The sequence below is a fragment of the Callorhinus ursinus genome, unplaced genomic scaffold, assembly GCF_003265705.2.
Source record: "Callorhinus ursinus isolate GAN/ISIS: 27379988/994484 unplaced genomic scaffold, GSC_fseal_2.0 scaffold101, whole genome shotgun sequence".
Classification (NCBI taxonomy): Eukaryota; Metazoa; Chordata; class Mammalia; order Carnivora; family Otariidae; genus Callorhinus; species Callorhinus ursinus.
In genome coordinates this window covers 908,031-928,052 of record NW_027397163.1, presented here as the reverse complement: position 1 = coordinate 928,052, position 20,022 = coordinate 908,031, and the positions used below count along the sequence as shown (strand labels likewise).

At 40.4% G+C, this 20,022-nt stretch overlaps 3 protein-coding genes across 10 annotated transcripts in view; 1 reads left to right on the top strand and 2 right to left on the bottom strand.

The window, feature by feature from the left end:
• LOC112806785 (KRAB domain-containing protein 5-like) overlaps positions 1 to 12,795 on the bottom strand; it is a 441,696-nt gene extending 428,901 nt beyond the window's left edge. For all 8 annotated transcript variants that reach the window (XM_073889095.1, XM_073889093.1, XM_073889094.1 and 5 more), the window contains exon 1: positions 12,715 to 12,795. The gene's annotated coding sequence lies outside the window, so the exon portion shown is untranslated. The remainder of the gene's footprint in view (positions 1 to 12,714) is intronic.
• The window catches only part of LOC112806790 (uncharacterized), a 909,505-nt gene that overhangs the window by 501,118 nt on the left and 388,365 nt on the right, over positions 1 to 20,022 (top strand). The window lies entirely within an intron of this gene.
• LOC112806782 (uncharacterized) overlaps positions 1 to 20,022 on the bottom strand; it is a 293,799-nt gene that overhangs the window by 36,035 nt on the left and 237,742 nt on the right. The window contains 2 exon segments of the mRNA XM_073889089.1: positions 12,715 to 12,810; positions 13,185 to 13,434. Coding sequence (XP_073745190.1) covers positions 12,715 to 12,810; positions 13,185 to 13,434 — 346 coding nt within the window.

Genomic DNA, 20,022 nt, shown 5'->3' with positions numbered 1-20,022 from the left:
AATAGACTGAAAAAAGTAACCAAAAACTCTGAAAGAAATTGCATAACCCAGACGAATTTTTGGCTAATTCAAGGAAACATTCAACGAAAACTTACATCAAACTTCAAACACTACCAACATGTGAAGAGAAGAGAAATCAGATCCCTTTCTATCCCCAGCCTTATCCAGATATCAAAGCCAAAGACCCTACAGGTAAAGAATACAGACTACTACCCAAGATGAATATTCATGCAAAAGTCCACAATAAAATACAGCAAACTGAGAGGTGCCTGGGTGGCTCAGTCAGTTAAGCATGGGACTCTTGGTTTCCACTCAAGTCATTATCTCAGGGTCCTGAGATCCAGCCCCTTTGGACTTAGCCCTCAGCAGGGAGCCTGCTTGGGATTCTCTCTCTCCCTCTCCTTCTGCCCTTCCCACTGCTTGTTCTATAAATACATACGTACATACATACATAAGATCTTTAATAAAATATAAAATAAAATATAGGGAGCTGATGGCAAAAGCACATTTTAACATTCTAAAGCATGAACAAGTGGGAATACTTCCTCAAATTCTAGAGTTTCAACATACTGAAAATATGTAAGATGTCCCGATAACAGAATAAAGGTCAAAAATAACATCACTTGGGCGCCTGGGTGGCTCAGTTGGTTAAGCGACTGCCTTCAGCTCAGGTCATGATCCTGGAGTCCCTGGATCGAGTCCCATCCCGCATCCGGCTCCCTGCTCAGCAGGGAGTTTGCTTTGCCCTCTGACCCTCCCCCCTCTCATGTGCTCTGTCTCTCTCATTCTCTCTCTCTCAAATAAATAAATAAAATCTTTAAAAAAAAAAAATAACATCACTTGAACTGATGTGGAAAAAGAATTTGACCATATTCAACAGTTTCGTGATAAAGACATTCAACAAAATAGAAAGAGAAGGTAACCACCTCAATGTAGTAAAGGCCATATATGAAAATCCTAAAGGTAACACCATACTCTAGTTAAAGACTGAAAGCTTTTCTTCCATGATCAGGTAGAAAAGAATGAAGTAAATTCAACACTTCCATTCAACATACTACTTGATGTTTTACTTAGAACAATTAGATGACAAAAATAGATAAAAGGCATCCAAATTAGAAAAGAAAAAGTAAAATTATATCTGTTCACAGATGATATACTCATATATAGAAAAGCCAAAAGAATCCACATTTTAAAAACCTTTTTAGGGGTGCCTGGGTGGCTCAGTTGGTTAAGTGGCTGCTTTCAGCTCAGGTCATGATCCCAGGCTCCTAGGATCAAGCCCCATGTCAGGCTCCCTGCTCAGTGGGAAGTCTGCTCCTCTCTCTCTCTCTCCCTACCCCTCCTCCTGCTCATGCTCTCTCTCTCTCTCTCAAATAAATATTTTTTAAATAAATAAATAAAATAAAAACCATTTAAAACTCAAATTTTACAGTTTCAAAATACAAGGTCACAGGGCACCTGGGTGGCTCAGATGGTTAAGCATCTGCCTTCGGCTCAGGTCATGATCCCGGGGTCCTGGGATCAAGCCCCACATCGGGCTCCTGGCTCAGCGAGGAACCTGCTTCTCCCTCTGCCTCTCTCCCTGCTCATGCTTTCTCTCTCTATCTCTGTGTCTCAAATGAATAAATAAAATCTTAAAAACAAAAAACAAAAAACAAAATACAAGGTCAACATGTAAAAATTAGGTGAGTTTCTACTAAGAAAAAAACACAAAAATAAAGAATATAATTACATTTATGTTAGCATCACAAAGAATGAAATGCTTAAGATTTAACATGACAGATAAAATCTCATGTGATGAAAATTATAAGATATTGCAGAGGTAACTAACTAAAGACAAAGTAAGTAGGAAAACATCTATGGTGTTGGATTAAAATCTAATGGTATTAGATTAACATACATAATATTATTAAGGTGTCAATAATACCCAATGTGATGGACAGATTGAATGCAATCTCTCTCAAAATCCCAATGACATTTTTGCTGAAAGTATCAAAACCCATCTTATAACATTCATACAGAATGTCACAGAATATCACATATCCAGAATAATCTTTTTTTAAAAAGATTTTATTTATTTATTTGTGAGAGACAGAGAGAGTGAGTGAGAGCACAAGCAGGGGGAGCAGACGGCGGAGGGAGGAGCCTGACGTGGGGCTCGATCCCAGGACCCTGGGATCATGACCTGAGCCGAAGGAAAACGACCGACTAAGCCACCCAGGCGTCCCACATATCCAGAATAATCTTGAAAATGATCAGTACCCTGGAGACATCACACTTCCTGATATTAAGCATCTTACAAAGCCAGAGTAAGCAAAATAATATAAGAGGCATGATAGATAAGGAACAGTGGAACAGAACAAAGAGATCAGATATAAACTCTCATTTCAAAGGAACTTCAACAAGACCTCCTGCCTATACCACAAAATAGATAAAAGACAGCATCTTAAAACAATGGTGTTGAGAAAATCAGATACCTCCATGATAAGAATGATGATGGACTCCTACTCAAGACCACACACAAATATTAACTCAAAATGGGTCGAACACTGAATTAAACATAAACATGTAAATATAAAGCTCCTAGAAAAAAAAGAGAAAAAGCTACGTGACTTTTGATATGACAATGATTTTTTTTAGATATGACACCCATGTTGGAAGCAACGAAATTAAAAATAAACCAGTGAGATTGTAACAAACAAAAACTTGTACATAGTAAAGAATGGAGTGAAAACAGAAACTACAGATGGGAACAAATTTTTGCAAAGCACCTGTGTGTAAAAAGGTTAATATCCAGAATTTATAAAGTAATGATACAACACAACATCAGAAACAACCTGAATGCTAAACGGGTAAAGCACTGAATAGACATTAATCCCCAAAAGGTACACACATGAACAAAACGCATATAAAAGATGCTCCAAATCTGATAAATGATTAGTAAAATACAAATGAGAAACAACAAGGTATCACTTCACACCCAACAGGATGACCATTATGAAACAAACCAAAATTAACATGGCTTGGTAACTGATGTGGAGAAGTTAAAACTCATATGCACCGTTGCAGGGAAGGTAAAATGGTGGAACCAGTGTGAAAAACAGCATGGAGATTCTTCAAAAAATTAAAAACAAAATTATTCTGTGATCTACCCATCCCACTTTTGGGTTTATATCCAAAAGAATTCAGAGGAAGATCTGGAATTGGTATTTGCACATCCAAATCCACTGCAGCTTGACCCACAAAAGCAAGTAATAGGTAGAATCCACCCAAATGCTAATGGTTAGGTGGATGGATGAAGAAAATGTAGCATACACATACCATGGGATATTTTCCAACTCTGAAAAAGAAACAGATTTGTGACATGATACAACTTGGGTAAAACTTGAAAACATTATTTTTAGTGAAATAAATGACACAAAAAGACAGATACTATAGGATTCCACTGAGGTGAGATGGATCCATTGTGGTGACTGCTCAGAAAAAAAAGCTGACTGCTTATTCAAGCACTGGAGAGACTGCACAGCTGCAGACAAACATCAGGGAAAATAATATACCATGGGTTCCAAAGAAGAAACAACAGAGCATTTTTTAACTGGGATATTTAAAAAACGCAGACATTACACATCCCCAGAATATGTTTGACAGGCCCCAGGATTATGCAGGACTATGCAGGCTAATGCACAGTTGAGTGTTATTTTTATTCTCCAGTACAAAGCAAGTCTATAAAGCCTGGGGCCAGAGGCTGTTTTTAATCCCCAAATCTCAGCAAAAGATCACAGGCATAAAAAGAAACAGAAAAATGTGTTCTAATCAAAGGACCAAAATAAAACTCAAGACTGGCTCTAAATTAATAAGGAATATTCATTACCTGACAAAGATTTCAAAATAATGATCACTAAGGTGCTCATGGAGAAACAGAAAACAAATAGGTAGATAAATGATATCTGGAAACAGAAAATGACCAAAATAAAAATCCAAACAGAAAGTATAAAAAACAACTAAACAAACTGGGAGCTAAGAGTTCAATAACTGAATTTAAAAATACACTACGGGGTCAGAAACAGATTTCACCAAGCAGAAGAAAGAATCTGACATATTAAAGGCCCCTTGTTTTAAATTATCCATTGATAGGAACAAAGAAAATACAGAAAAGAGCAGAGCCTAAGGGACTCATGGGGCACTGACATTGGAGCATTTTACATATTAAGGAGGTCCCCTCAAAAAGAGAGTGAAATGGGGCAGAAAACTGACATGAAGAACTAAGGGTTTATATCTCCCACAATTATGGAAAGAAAGAGACAAATTCAAGTAACCAGTGAATTCTATGCAGGATAAATGTCAAGACATGAACACAGCGACACATCATAATTAACCTATCAAAAAGTACACGTGAAAAGAGAATTTTGGAACAGCATGACAAAAGCAACTCATCTTGTACAAGAGGAGCTCCTGTGAAATTATTAGTGGGATTCTCAGCAAATCCCAAGAGGTGCGTGGGATCATATGTTAAAGCACTGAAATAAAATGTGTATATATATATATATATATATATATACACACACACATATTCACACACACACCAAGATACTCTATCTGGCAAAACTGTCCGAATATGGACAAAAGAAGGCTTTCCCAGGTAAAAACCCTGGAAGTTTACCACTAGATCTGCCCTCCAAGAAACGCTAAAGGGAATTCTTCTACTTGAAGTAAAAGAATTCTAAACACTAACTAAAACCACATAAAAATATAAAGCTCTCAGGTAAATGTAAATATTTACACAAATACAGAACGTGAAGTACAATAATGAGGTAGCACAAATCAATTTTATTTCTGTTACAGAATTTCTTTAAAAATAAAAGCATAAAAATCATAAATTTAGGTTATAGAGTATACAACATAAAAGATAAATTTTGGGATATCAGTAACATAAAGTGTATACAGGGGTGGTGATCCCAAGTAGTAGAACTTTGGATGCAATTGACAATATCAGTTTTAAATGGTTTGTTAGAGGGGCGCCTGGGTGGCTCAGTCGTTAAGCGTCTGCCTTCGGCTCAGGTCACGATCCCAGGGTTCTGGGATCGAGCCCTGAATCAGGATCCCTGCTCAGTGGGAAGCCTGCTTCTCCCTCTCCCACTCCCCCTGCTTGCGTTCCCTCTCTCTCTGTGTCTCCCTGTCAAATAAATAAATAAATCTTAAAAATAAATAAATAAAAATAAATGGTTTGTTGTACTTTTAAGAGGTTTTAAGTAATCTCCATGGTAGCCACAAAGAAAACACCTATAAAACACACAAAAATGAAATGAGAATGGTATCAAAGCATTTCATTACAAAAATCAAAGAAACATAAGGGAACACAGTAAGAAGAAAAATGGAATAAAATAGCTACAAGATATACAGAAAACTATTTCAAAATGGCAATAGTAGCTCTTCCCTTTTAGGAATTACTTTGACAGTAAATGGATTAAACTCCTCCAAAGACAGGACGTCTGGGTGGCTCAGTCATTAAGCGTCTGCCTTGGGCTCCAGTCATGATCCCAGGCTCCTGGGATCGAGTCCGACATCGGGCTCCCTGCTCCGTGGAGAGCCTGCTTCTCCCTCTGCCTGCAGCTCCCCCTGCTTGTGTTTCTTTGGAAAAAAATTTTATGCGTGGTATGGCCCGACTAAGATTGGGATGAAACAGTTTTAAAAGTACACGGTTGTATAAGATGGACATTCGGCTTTTCACCCCGTTAGAAAGACATAGTTTTCTTGGATTGTTGGTCATCTCTTGATAAGAAATTGTAAACAAAGTTTTTTTCCCCTTCTTTATCTGCCCAGAAAACCAGAGTTTCTATGTTTCCTATTTATTGGGGCTTTGTTTACTTAAAGTTAAAACTTCTGGGGCGCCTGGGTGGCTCAGTCGTTAAGCATCTGCCTTCGGCTCAGGTCATGGTCCCAGGGTCCTGGGATCGAGCCCCGCATCGGGCTCCCTGCTTGGTGGGAAGCCTGCTTCTCCCTCTCCCACTCCCCGCTTGTGTTCCCTTTCTCACTGTGTCTCTGTCAAATAAATAAATAAAATAAACAAAATCTTTAAAAAGAAAAGAAAGTTAAAACTTCTCAATATTATAGGAGATGTTTTGCTAACAACTATGTAACATATGGAACCACTGATTGCCACCCTGGTTAAATAAATAATTACATTTAAAGTTTTTTTCCCCCCTAAAGATTTTACTTATTTATTTGAGAGAGAGAGTAACGCAGGAGAGAGAGAGAGGGAGGGAGAGAGGGAGAGAAGGACCAGGGGGTAGGGGCAGAGGAAGAGGGAGAAGCTGCTGTGCTTATGTAAATAATTAGACCAAATTTGTTAAACCTGGAATTCTGTTACAAATGAACTAGTGCTCATTTCAGTATCTTTGATGGAAATGAGGGTGATTTTAGAGAGAAACATTATTGTTTTAATTACACATGCTTGTGGATGTCAGACTGTAGTTCTGATTATCCCTGTTTGTTTGCCTATAAAATAGGGCTGGATCCTGAACTCTGCTGGCTTCCTCAAAAACCTGGCTATGACTTTCCAAACTCAGGTTTCTAATTTTCTCTCATTCTCCTGAACTTGGAATCATTGAGAACTACAACCACTCTTTTTCCTGAAGCCCTGCAAACCAAACAACTGAGGTGAACTTCACAGAAACTGCCACAATGGCCCATGTTTACACAATCTTCATGCCTGTTGCTGTATGGGACACTTGGAAAGACCCCCAGAGACATGTGAAGAACAAGCCGGAACAATCTATCGGACTGCCTTTGCCTGTTCCCACTCCATTGGAGGAGGCTTCAAGCCTGACACGTGAAAATCCCCTTACTGGGGGTGCCTGGGTGGCTCAGTTGTTAAGCATCTGCCTTCGGGTCATGATCCCAGGGTCCTGGGATCGAGTCCCACATCGGGCTCCCTGCTCAGAGGGAAGCCTGCTTCTCCCTCTAGCTCTGCCCCTCCTCACTGTTCATACACACACACTCTCTCCCTCTCAAATAAATAAAATCTAAAAAGAAAAGAATCCGTCTGCATGACCCCGTCCTAAAATGAGACAACTGTTCAACTGAACTAACCTATTTTGAAGACAAAGAGTGGTTTGCAAGATAGTAACCAAACTTCTTACCTAAGGCTCAGAGTGGAACCTTTAAACTCCAGCTAGAAGGAAACAATGTTGATCTATGATGTTTTTCCAAGAAAAATTTTGTCAAAAGGGGAGATTGTGCAATTGCCACTAACTCCCTCCCAACCTATAATGCATGACCCACTAAAAGACAAGTTCTAGATTTTATATACCAGTATATTCATGATAGTCCTACACTGAAATCCATCCACATGCCCAGTAACAGTAAAATGATGCCATCAACTGTTTGATAGTCACACAATGGAATTGGATCCATCCATTCTGATGAATGATGATGCACAATAACATGCAGTAGTTCACAAACAACATATGGAAAGAAAAAAACCAAATACAAAAGAATTCCCATTGCCTGATTACATTTATATGAAGTATAAAAATGAAGATAGCAATCTATTGCCTTACATGTTAAAAGGGTGCTGAACTTTGGGGAAAGTCCCTGAGGAGCTAAAGAAAAGTATTACAGGACCAACGATATTCTCTTTCTTGATCTCAGTGGTTTCTGGAGATGTAATCAGGTTGCAATTTTCCATTCAGCTCTTTATGATTTGTACAAGTGACTTTATTTTTTTAAAAAAAACATACTCATCCTTACAAAAAACAGTTGGAAGTAAAGAGATTAGTGTCACAATACACTTATATAGACAATATATAAAATTGAAGATAGGAAGTAACTTCACACTGTGACTGATTTTTAAATGTTCTAATTTTTAGCTCAAATCATATGAGATGCTGAGAACAGAACGTTCCAAGTAACAGAGTAATATGTAGAATCATTTTCTTAAAATGCACACCGGAAAAGTCAAGAAAGAAGTAACAGACTGGGTGTAAGGAAAAGCATAAAAAAAAAGGATAAATCCTAACCCCACTATATCCATTAGAACATATAAATAAATAAACAAACAAACAAACAAACAAACAAACCAAATGTTCCTGGTACCATCAAACTTTGCTTGAACATATTCCCCCGGAATATTCCTAGAGCTTGTAACTAAAACATGAGGATTAAAGTGAAAAAAAAAAAAAGTTTTTAATGCAGTGATAACCAAACAACCAAAATGGCAGTATGAATATTATATAGAATAATCTTTAACACTAAAGGAGTTTGTCACTGTTATTAATAGTGTTATTTTTCAATATCTAAATGTACACTACTTATTGGACAACAAGTCTACATGATGGAAAACCAACATGATCTATGTGTATATGTATATAAGATATAAACACACATAAGCATATAGGTATGTAGGAAACACTGATTTTAGCTCATGAGACATAAAAGCATTGATCACAGAGGGGTGACATCATCCAAGATGGTGAAATGGGTAGTTCCCACTTCAGTCTTTCTCACAGAACACTCAACTAGCAGCTATCACACGAGACACCATTGGGCAAATCTCAGTACTCAGGAGTGAGGCTGAAGCACCACCTCGACCATGGAGACCAAGACTTCTATCTCTTGGGGCGCCTGGGTGGCTCAGTCAAGCATCTGCCTTCGGCTCAGGTCATGATCCCGGGGTCCTGGGATCGAGCCCCACATCGGGCTCCTTGCTTCTCCCTCTGCCTGCAGCTTCCCCTACTTGTGTTCTCCCTCGCTCGCTCTGACAAATAAATAAATAAAATCCTTAAAAAAAAAAATGACTTCTATCTCTTGCTATTATGAAGACACATCCAGATTTTGATGAACTGCCAGCGTTTTCTCCTCAAACAGCAGTGGGTAGAACTATTGAAAATTGAGAATGTTCCTGTTTTATCTAAATGCAAAGAATGATGCCCTGAACACATACTTCACGGTGACTTGTATCAGTGTTAGAGGTCAACCACAAACAGCATCTCCATTCAGGTTTTCTTCACACTGCCCATTACAGTGTCCTTAACTTTCCATGGAAAAGTAGGTATTGAATGGATTCCCTACTATATAAATGCCCCTCTTATCTGTGAGACAGCAACAAATGATTTTACATATACACTACCAATAAAGGCATGAAATAATTTATGAGTAAAGTTAATGACATTTGCCATTCAAAAATACTCAAATATGGTCAAGAGAAAAAAGAAAGACATACTGTCTTAAAGTGGGGCTTTCCTCGAGATGTTTCATACCCTCAGTCTCTTCTGGCACTAAAATTTCATTTTGGTTAATTGTCCCAGTTTGGTTATATCTATCATAAAATCCTGCCTGCCCTTTTCTACCCTCCTCCCTCCCCAGGCACATTCCCAGTCACTCATTAAGTATAAATACTCAGGGCCACAGCTTTCATACCTTTCCATATCACTCTATGGAAAGAATATTCTTTGTCTTTGCCAATAAGCCTAGGGCTTCAGAAGATATAACTGAAAGACACCAGGTATTTATCTCACTTACTACACTTCATGTAGATAGACATCAAAATGCTAATGTACAAAATGAATACCCGTCACAGAACATCAGCAGAATGGAGAAATAAGAACCACCAGGGCTTTGCTCCTCCATGGAGACAAAAATGGACCAAACTACCTTTTTCAGTGCTCCAGAAGCCAGTTAGAAGACCACAGCACCACAGGCAGACACAAAATGAAGGAGAGTCACATTGAAGAGACCAGGAGCTTGTTACACTTGCCTACAATAGTTGTTCACGCTGCCTAGCATTCCATAACAAGATTGTGAGAAAACTCTCACCTCTTCTCAGGAGAGAAAGACATTAAGTGACCTCTTATGTTTAATGATCTGGATTCTGCAGCTGCCTGATAGACCTCTTCCTCTCGTGCAGGACATGGAGGGCTGAGGGCACCCTCTGGATGCACTATGGCGGCCGCTCAGAGGAAACCTGAGTACTTGTTCAAACAGCAGAGAAACGGCAGAGCTGAAGGCAAACATCAGGGAGAGGAAGGTATCATGGGCTCCAAAGAAGGAAAAAAAAACACTTTTACAACTGGAAAATTACAAAAACTCAGATATTACATATCCCCAAAACATGTTGACAAGCCCCAGAATTAGCAGCACAGCTGACTGTTATTTGTGTTCTCCTGTCAAAGGAAGTACATAAAGCCTGGGACCAGAGGCCATTTCTTTTGCTTGTTTGTTTTAATTCCCAAATCTCAACAAAGGATCACAGGGCATACAAAAAAAAAAGAAGAAAAAAAAAAAAAAACAGAAAAGTAAGTCCCAATCAAAGGAACAAAATAAAAGACCCCAGACTGGCCCTAAATAAATAGAGAACTATTAAATGCCTACAAAGAATTCAAATAACCATCAGAAAGATGCTCATACAGGAAGAAGAGATAGGAAAACAAATGATATCAGGAAAACTATGCATGATCAAAACAAAAATCCAAAGAGGTAGAAAGTATAAAAGACAACAAAACAGAAATTGGGAGCTAAACAGTACAATTACTGAATTTAAAAATAAACTGGGGACGCCTGGGTGGCTCAGACGTTAAGCGTCTGCCTTCGGCTCAGGTCATGGTCCCAGGATCCTGGGATCGAGCCCCGCATCAGGCTCCCTGCTTGGAGGGAAGCCTGCTTCTCCCTCTCCGACTCCCCCTGCTTGTGTTTCCTCTCTCCCTGTGTCTCTCTCTGTCAAATAAAGAAAATCTTAAAAAAAAATAAAAAACTGAAGAATCAGCAACAGACTTGATTAAGCGGAAGAAAGAATCAGACATCTTTTTTTTTTTTTTGAAGATTTTATTTATTTATTTGAGAGAGACAGAGCAAGCACAAGCAGGTGGAGTGGCAGGGCAGAGGGAAAGGAAAAAGCAGGCTCCCCACCAAGTAGGAAGCCCGATGCGGGGCTCAATCTCAGGACGCTGAGATCATGACCTGAGTTGAAGCAGACACTTAACCGACTGAGCCACCCAGGCGTCCCAAGATGCCTGATTCTTTCTGGGGCACCTAGGTGCCTCCCCTCCGCCATCTCTCTTTCTCTCAAAAAAATAAGACAAAAAAACAAAACAGCAAATAAAAACATATATTATTAAAAAAGAATTCTATTTTACTATAATTTTAAACTGTGAATGTGCATGTATGAAAAGCAAGCATTTTGAATCATTGCTATGTCCTATATGGCAGTAAAACTGTGAAGGAAATTCATTATGATCAATCATAAAAATCTCTAATGGAAAATTTTCTGAACAAGCACTTAAAAGACATTAAAGAAATGTATTATGTTATTAATTTGTTCCTCCTACTCTTACAGAGAATGTAAAGCGGTGATCCATTCTTTAGAACCAAACAAAAGCCCTTTATTTCTAAATAAAGAAACACAGAAATTATAAAATATGCTCACAATTCCTTTATATAAAATAAATATTTGGGACTGGGGTGCCTGGGTGGCTCAGTCGTTAAGCGTCTGCCTTCAGCTCCGGTCACGATCCCAGAGTCCTGGGATCGAGCCCCGCATCGGGCTCCCTGCTCCGCGGGAAGCCTGCTTCTCCCTCTCCCACTCCCCCTGCTTGTGTTCCCTCTCTCGCTGTGTCTCTCTCTGTCAAATAAATAAATAAAATCTTTAAAAAATAATAATAAAATAAAATAAATATTTGGGATTAAATTCAGATACATTCTCAGGAAAGTGGACGAAAAACCTGAAGACTGATTTTTCCTGAAATAAATTACATGAATAAAACTTTTTTTTTAATATGGGACTTTTACTAATTATATAATTCATTTCTTATAAAGCACATGCCTTTGTCACAGCAGAACTTCTCATTTCAGAACCAAGTGAATCTCCTATAAAAGTAATCAGAAAGTGAAAATAGGACACAGTCACAGGAAATTCGTATTAAACTGGACAAAATTATAAAAATGATGCAATTATTAAGAAATAAGGTAACAACTGGGACTTTATGTACTAAGTACTAAGTGTTCTAGCTCCTCTATGGCATTACCTTATATAGGAACTCTGGGATACAAACAGAAACACTAAATTGAGGAACTGGATCGCATTGAGTTGTGATTTCTACTCTTAGTCCAGACAAGAGAAAGGAAATTGTGAAGGGAAATGAAGCATTAGATTTTTCTCATTTTAGGGAGGTGCTTTGTTATTTGAAGAAATTACTGTCTCCATTTTGTACAGTTATGTTTAAAGCTTCCATAAAATTGGAAATCATAAAGCAGAAAAGAGGTGAAATCTGTCTCTACCGTTCCTAGGATTTCTGCACCAAGCCCCAATATGCCCACCACTCCCCTCACACACCTCTGACATGAAGCAAAACAGAACTTAGAAATGGTCTAACAGAGTTCCTCAGAAATAGGCAGATTTTTCCTATAACAGATTTCCCCAGGTCTCCAAAAGCAATGGAAAAGCACTCAGATCATGAAGGCCTTCACCATCCAAGTGGAGGGTGTTGTCTATGCTGTGAATGTGATGGAAGATCACTAGAGCTGAATGAGAATCCTCACAGGATGTAAGAGCATGATGAGTGTTGGACAGGGGGTGTCCCTCTGACAGCAAGAGAAATACACCAAGGCTTCTCAAACTTATTCCTATTCCAAGAGAGCTACCCAAACCACAGTGTAAGGTCTAGCTTCCTCCTTGACCTTTGGGCCTCACCTCTGTCATCTGCTTTATTCATTCCCACCTACCTGGGTGGATGGCTACTGTCTCCTTTCCCTTCACATCCCAGAGCTCCCTCTTTTGCTCCAAAAAGATGACCAGGTCTGGCTTTGACACAACAAGACCTGTTTATTAGAAAAAAGGAATGAGTACTGCTAGAGATTCTAGCTTTCAATCCAGTATTACGCTCACTAGAGAGAAGAGAAGACATTGTAGAATTCTAGAAAATGACTTCCCAGAAGCTGTGGTCTAATAGCCCACTGAGAACATGAAGGAGGGATTTGTAATGTTCAAATCTTGGATTCCACTTCCAAGTACTACATACAATAATGAGTGGAAATTGGAGTTTAAGATGTGGGCAGTACCATTTTATGCCCCTCAATAGTTAGAATTGCCACTAATCTACAGAAATGATGATGTTACCTTAAGGAAGGGGAAGCTAAAGCTGGAAAGGAAACATCATGAAGATTTTTCTCTCCACCTCTAAACCCTTACTTACTTCCCTTACTGCAGCGATCTGAATCCCAGTCGTGCAAAGAAGAATCTTCCAAGAGACGGTCTTCAAGGGAAGGAAGAAAACCCTGAGTGTGGTTTGGGAAGTCTGGAAGGAAGTTATCCTCACCCAAGAAGAGAAGGTTTCCATAGTTCTCTAACATCACATCCCTGTACAATTCCCGCTGAACGAGGTTCAGGCATCCCCACTCCTCCTGAGAGAATTCTATGGCCACATCCCTGAATGTCAGCAGTGCCTGCAATAAACACCACAGTTACCGAGTGGCCATTGACAGAGTTCACAATGGTTCCTAAGATGAAAGAGGAAGTTAATGTCACCAGCTAGACCCACGACCTAACCTTTCTGCTCACCTGCTAGTACCCCCCGAATTTGTCCCAAATTTTCTTTAAGCTCTTTTTCCCAGCCTTTTTTTTTTTTTTTTAAGATTTTATTTATTTGACAGACAGAGACACAAGGAGAGAGGGAACACAAGCAGGAGAAGTGGGAGAGGGAGAAGCAGGCTTCCCGCTAAGCAGGGAGCCCGATGTGAGGCTCAATCCCAGGACCCTGGGATCATGACCTCAGCCGAAGGCAGAGGCTTAACGACTGGACTGAGCCACCCAGGCACCCCTCAGCCCACCTTTAAATTCAGGCAAAAAAAAACCCAGGGACATAGTTTCCCATAATGGAAACAAAAACTACTACGCAAGTAGTAAATACTACCTTGTCTAAATGCTCCAGCACCCAGACCACCCAGACCAGTTTGGGCTTAAATGCCAACTCACACTTGTGCAGATGCACCTCAAGAGTGACCCAAGGAGTGACCTACAGTTACCTTTACCTCATTATAATACTAAATTCTCCCCCAAGGAGCACAAAGCTCATTTACATAACATACAAACTGTGGTTAGAATGGTTTCCTTAAAGCAGATGCATGACCTTATGCCCACCTCTTCATAAGATGACAAGGCTACCCTTTCTAAATATTCATCCTAAGCCTAAATAAAAGGAACTCATTCACCCTTGCTCTGGGAGTCTTGGCTTTGGAAATTATTCCCTGTGATCTCCTTATTTGCTATAAATAATTTTCCTTGGTGTGACAACTCCACTGTGTAGTTTCTGTCTGTGATTCACCGGGAAGCAAATTCACTTTAGTTCAGTTACAAATTTGGTGATCCAGATGGGACAGGTGTCTTTCCCAAGTTCTGGCCTCCAACAGATGAAGCTGTGGGCACCACAAGCTCACCCCGGCTAACCTGTTCAAGTTACTGGGGCCGGGGGCAGATTCCCTGAGGGAGGAAGGAGGCTCTCACTCTTCGTGCCTGTGACTGCCAGCCTGGGGTTCTGACATCACCTGAAATCCAGCATCCACTCTGACTACTATTACTCAGAAGGACTTCTGTTGGGATAAGTTAACAACAGGTACGTGACACAGCTTTTTTTTTTTTTAAGACTTTATTTATTAGAGAGAGAGTGAGATCACAGATCATGAGTGGGGGGAAGGGTAGAGGAAAAACAGACTCCCCACTGAGCAGGGAGCCCAATGAGGGGCTTGATCCGAGGACTCTGGGATCATGACCTGAACTGAAGGCAGATGCTTAACCAACTGAGCCACCCAGGCGCCCTGTGACACAGCTTTCAGAGGTAAACTAGAGTTGTCTGACAAAGTCTGGGCAAGCCAGCATAATATTAGGTCAGAATACTCTGAGGGAATTGAATACTCATTCAACTTGAGTCTAGACATCCCTGATGACAGATCACAGGACCCAGCCTTTCACAGGCTTGGGATGATCTAATCTAGCAAAATGGGAGTGAACTAATGGAGACTAGTCTAAGGTCTGTGAGATTGAAACCTCCATCTCACCTGGTTGTTTGGTCTGTTTGTTGTTCCCAATTTAAATGCCCACCCTGGCTGCTTGGTCCTTAAGCACTTCCTCCTTTCCCTTAACCCCGAAAAAAAGGAGGCAGCAACTCCCTGGGTCCCTGGAAGCATGCACTTGACACAGGTAAGAATTCTATTTAGCTGGTTAAAAGACAAATGCTTGTTAAAAAAAAAGGGGGGGGGGCATTCTAAAATCCACAAAAATATAAAGTAACCCAAATTTTCTCACATCTACTTATCTGGGATCATTTTGGTAAATTAAAGTTTAAGCTTATTGGTTTAATTAAAATAGACCTGTCTTTTGGACAATGCCAGGGGAGGATTGGTGAACAGACTTTACTGTAATGCCAATGGCCCCTGGTGTTTGTAAATACATTCACTGGATGGACTAAGGCCTTTCCCTGAAGGACAGAAAGAACTAACAAAGTAACTAGGCCCTTAGTAAAGGAGAAAATTCCTCAATTTCAGTTGCCAAGGTCAATCCAGAATGACAATGGGCCAGCCTTTATATCCAAAATTATTTGAGGTGTCGTGTAGAGGTTACACTCTGCCTGGAGACTCAGTCTTCTGGGAAGACAGAATGGGAGAGCAGAACCCTAAAACAGACTCTGGCAAAGTTGTGCCAGGAAACAGGAACATTGGTTAAAGTTACTACCAACAGCTCTCACCAGAGTGAGAGCTACCCCAAAGGGCAAACTAAAATCTTGGCCCATTTGGGATGACGTATGGGAGGGCTTTCCAAAATGCTCTGACTCCTTCTCACCTCCAGACCCACAGGTTTCTCAAGCCATTAAGCATATAATTAATCTCTGACAGGTGATGAATACACTCAACAAATATGAAAATTTTTCCTCCCTCTACCCACTGATATTAAGCTTCACCCAAATGAAACTGGGGACCGTAGTAGTACCCAGTGCTACTAATCACATGCTCTTCCTTCACATTAGAGGGAGCCCTACCTTGAATCCACCCTAGGAGAGTAAAATAGGCATCTACCCAGAGGCCCAGGGGGAGATGCTACTAGCACCAGGTAACAACAAATATTCCTGTGAGCCATTCACTGACCTGAAACTTCTGTTGGAGAAACTCACAAGGTTAGGAGAGCCTCAGTGCGTAAGGACTCTCAAATTTAAACCACAATAATCTCTATCTGCAGGACAGTAGTTCTGCTGTTCTGGTTTCTTCAGCCTTTTTGTTTGCTGCCAGGCCCCTTTAACAGATTAAATCATTCTCTGACTGCTGAGTAATAAATACCACAGTTTATTGTTAGTACATGGCAAATAGATGCCCTAGACCCCTCTGACTTGGTCTGATTTTACAATGAACACTTTTTCCTTTTTTTTTTTTAAGGTTTTATTTATTTGAGAGAGAGTGAGCAAGCGGGGGTGGGGGAGGAGGAACAGAGGGAGGAGGGAGAGAATCTCGAGCAGACTGCACTGAGTGCAGAGCGTGATCGCTTACCAGAAAACAGTGGATTTATACAAATTATAAGCTATATGTAGCATCCATGCCCTGTAATGCCTAGTGTATTTATTTGTTTTGGGGGGCTTTTTTTATTTTTATTTTTTTTTAAGATTTTATTTATTTGAGACAGCGAGAATGAGAGACGGAGAGAGAGCACATGAGAAGGGGGAGGGTCAGAGGGAGAAGCAGACACCCTGCTGAGCAGGGAGCCTGATGCGGGACTCGATCCCGGGACTCCAGGATCATGACCTGAGCCGAAGGTAGTCGCTTAACCAACCGGGCCACCCAGGCGCCCTTGGGGGGCTTTTTTAAAGCCTTATTTATTTTAGACAGAAAGAGAGGAAGAGAGAGTGTGAGCGGGGGGAGGGGCACTGGGAAAGAATCTCAAGCAGACTCCCCAGTGAGCGTGGGAGCCAGATGCTGGGCTCAATCCCACGACCCTGAGATCATGACCTGAGGCGAAATCGAGAGCCGGGCACTTAACCAACTAAGCCACCCAGGCGCCCCACAATGAACACCTTCTTAATTTTACTTCTTGTCACTATTATCCTAGAGATGCTAAAAGCTATAAACACAGTGGGCCATCCCTGGGGGATAAATTCCCTATGTAAATGTCAGTAGGACTATAACAAAAAGAAACTAACAAAACACTGCTCTTATTGCTGTTTGGACCCTGCATACTTAACCGCTTGGTGCAATTTTGTCCAAGCACACAGAGGCTATAAAATTACAAATGGTAGTAACACGGGGATATGAGCAGCTTGGGGTTAGACCTGGACACCCACAAGCGTATCTAAAACTAGCAGAGGAAAAATTCTGCTCCTCAGTCAATCCTTAGGATATGCCCATGTCTAGCAGGAGAGTAGCTCCAGAAGATGGACCTTCTCCTTGTGCCCCTCAAGAACGAGGGGACTAAAACCAGAGGAGGGATTTGTCACCAGCTGGACCCTGAGACCGGACCTTTACTGCCCACCTGCCTGCACCCAGCGAGCTTTGTCCCACATTTTCCTTAAGCTCTTCTTTCCAGCTTATCTTTCAACTCAGGCAAAAGACCTGATGGGCACAGCCCCCCAATAATGGAAACTTCCTCAAGGATTAAGGACTGCTCTGACAAAGAGCTCCAGGGGCCCAAACCAGTTTGAGCTTAACCTCCAAATCACATCTGCAGATAAACAGTTACCTTTACCTCATGATAATACTAAATCTCCACTCATTTATGTAACACACAAAGTATGTATAGACTGGTTTTCTTAAGGCATGTGCACGACCTAATACCGGCCGCTATAAAAAATGACAAGGCTCCCCTTTCTAAATATTCATCCTAACCCTAAATAAAAGGAATCCACTCATCCTTGCTCGGGGAGTCAAGGCTTTGGAAGTTATTCCCAATGATCTCCTTATTTGCTGCAAATAAAATTTCCTTTTTGTCACAGCTTTACCGGGTGTGCTTTGTATCTGTGACTCACCAAGGAGTGAACTCATGTTCGTTCACTTATATTCAGGAGAACTGGTTCTGGCTCAGGTGTGTTTCCTGCTGTATCCATAAGATAATTTTTTTGAAGATTTTATTTATTCATTTGAGAGAGACAGAGACAGAGACAGCACAAGCAAGGGGAGCTGGAGAGGGAGGAGAAGACTCCCTGCTGAGCTGGGCTCTATCCCAAGACCCTGAGATCCTGACCTGGGCCGAAGGCAGACACTTAACCATCTGAGCCACCCAGGTGCCCCCATAAGATAATTTTTAACACACTAATGTGCTCTAATGTATTCTCTAGCCCTGAGGTAAAAGGATGGCATATGAACCACAAAACCATTATAAATACTGTGTTTACCCAAGATAACTTGTCAAATGAAGGCCTCAATACAGGCATACACATTACTGAGAACTACATTTATATCATACAGCAGAAGTTGTGTCTATTTCTTTTTTTTTTAATGTTTTATTTATTTATTCATGAAAGTCAGAGAGAGAGAGAGAGAGGCAGAGGCAGAGGGAGAAGCAGGCTCCCCGCCTAGCAGGGAGCCTGATGCGGCACTCGATCCCAGGACTCTGGGATCATGACCTGAGCCGAAGGCAGATGCTTAACCATCTGAGCCACCCGGGCGCCCTGTGTCTATTTCTTACATGGAGTTTTGGTGGATTACAAATGTACTTATCAAATTCTAATGTGAGTTAGAATTTCACAACAGGCACTGTAGATCTTGTGAAAATGCAGATTCTGTTCCAGACTTCTGGAGTGGGATCGGGGTCTGCATTTCTAACGGAGGCAGTAGCGTATGGGCCAAAGGATACATTTTTTTTCTTTTTTCTAATAACAAAGCGGTAGAACTCTAAGAATTCTTGGAGGACTTGGAACTGAAGGCATTTTACTTAGCAAGAACGGCACAACAATACTTTTTGAGCATTTACTGGTTACTAAATAGCATTCTGATGACTTTTCATATATTAATGCACAAAGAAGTAATAATAATCTAACAGAACATGTTCTTTTTATGAGAATATTTTGACAAACATCCAGTACATGGAAGGGATTAGTTTTTAATCCAGGGTGTCTGACCTAGAATCGATCTAAAATGACACCCAGGACAATAATACAGAGACAAGCCTGCTGCGATCTGAGAAGGGTGATGGAAACAAGAAGACACCGACACAAAATGGATCTACTCTTTACATTTCATGCACACATCCACGCATGTAAAAAGCAATTACATACACATTAAAAGTGACAGAGTATAAAACTGTCATAGTAGCTGAAGAAACATTCTCAATGGCATAAAACTTATAAATCCATGTGTGGATGATGATGCTTCTGTCTTTTAATCACACTCTAAAGACAAACACACAGAATGCTGTAAAGAAAACAGCTATACACTGTATGTATGTTAACTGGAATTTAAATAAAAATTTGGGGAAAAAAAGAAAACCAACATTTGAGTCTAGTATTTCACTGAAAATTTTCTTCCAATAACCATTTATGCTATATTAGGTTTCAGAATTTTAAGATACTCAGAACATGTTAATTACGCGATTCTGGTTTTCTGTTTCTGAAAATACAAAGAAGAGAGTACGTCTGAGACATGGGTGTGGAGTAAAACAGAAACTTGCAGGACAACGGCCTGAATTCTGTATGAACACCACTTCCAGCAGTCCGTTACCTCCAGTGCACAAAAGAGAGAGCCCTCATTTTCCACTGGAAACTACAAGCAAAGAGAAACTCAGACGAAAGGAGTTTCCAGTTTGAATGTGATGGCTTCTGCACACCTTTCAGTAAATGCATCCAATCCTTATGAATGACTAAGAGACATATTTACATTATACATAAAGAATCTGGCAGAGAGCACCAAGCCAAGTAAAAGAAGTTAACAGCAGCTGTAATAATAAGCAAATTGGTATCAGTGCCGGCAGCACCAGGAAGGGCGTATGATCACTGCCCCCCAAAAATAAATCAAAATTATGAATCTAATTATGAGGAAAGAGTGGATATATACAAATCACAA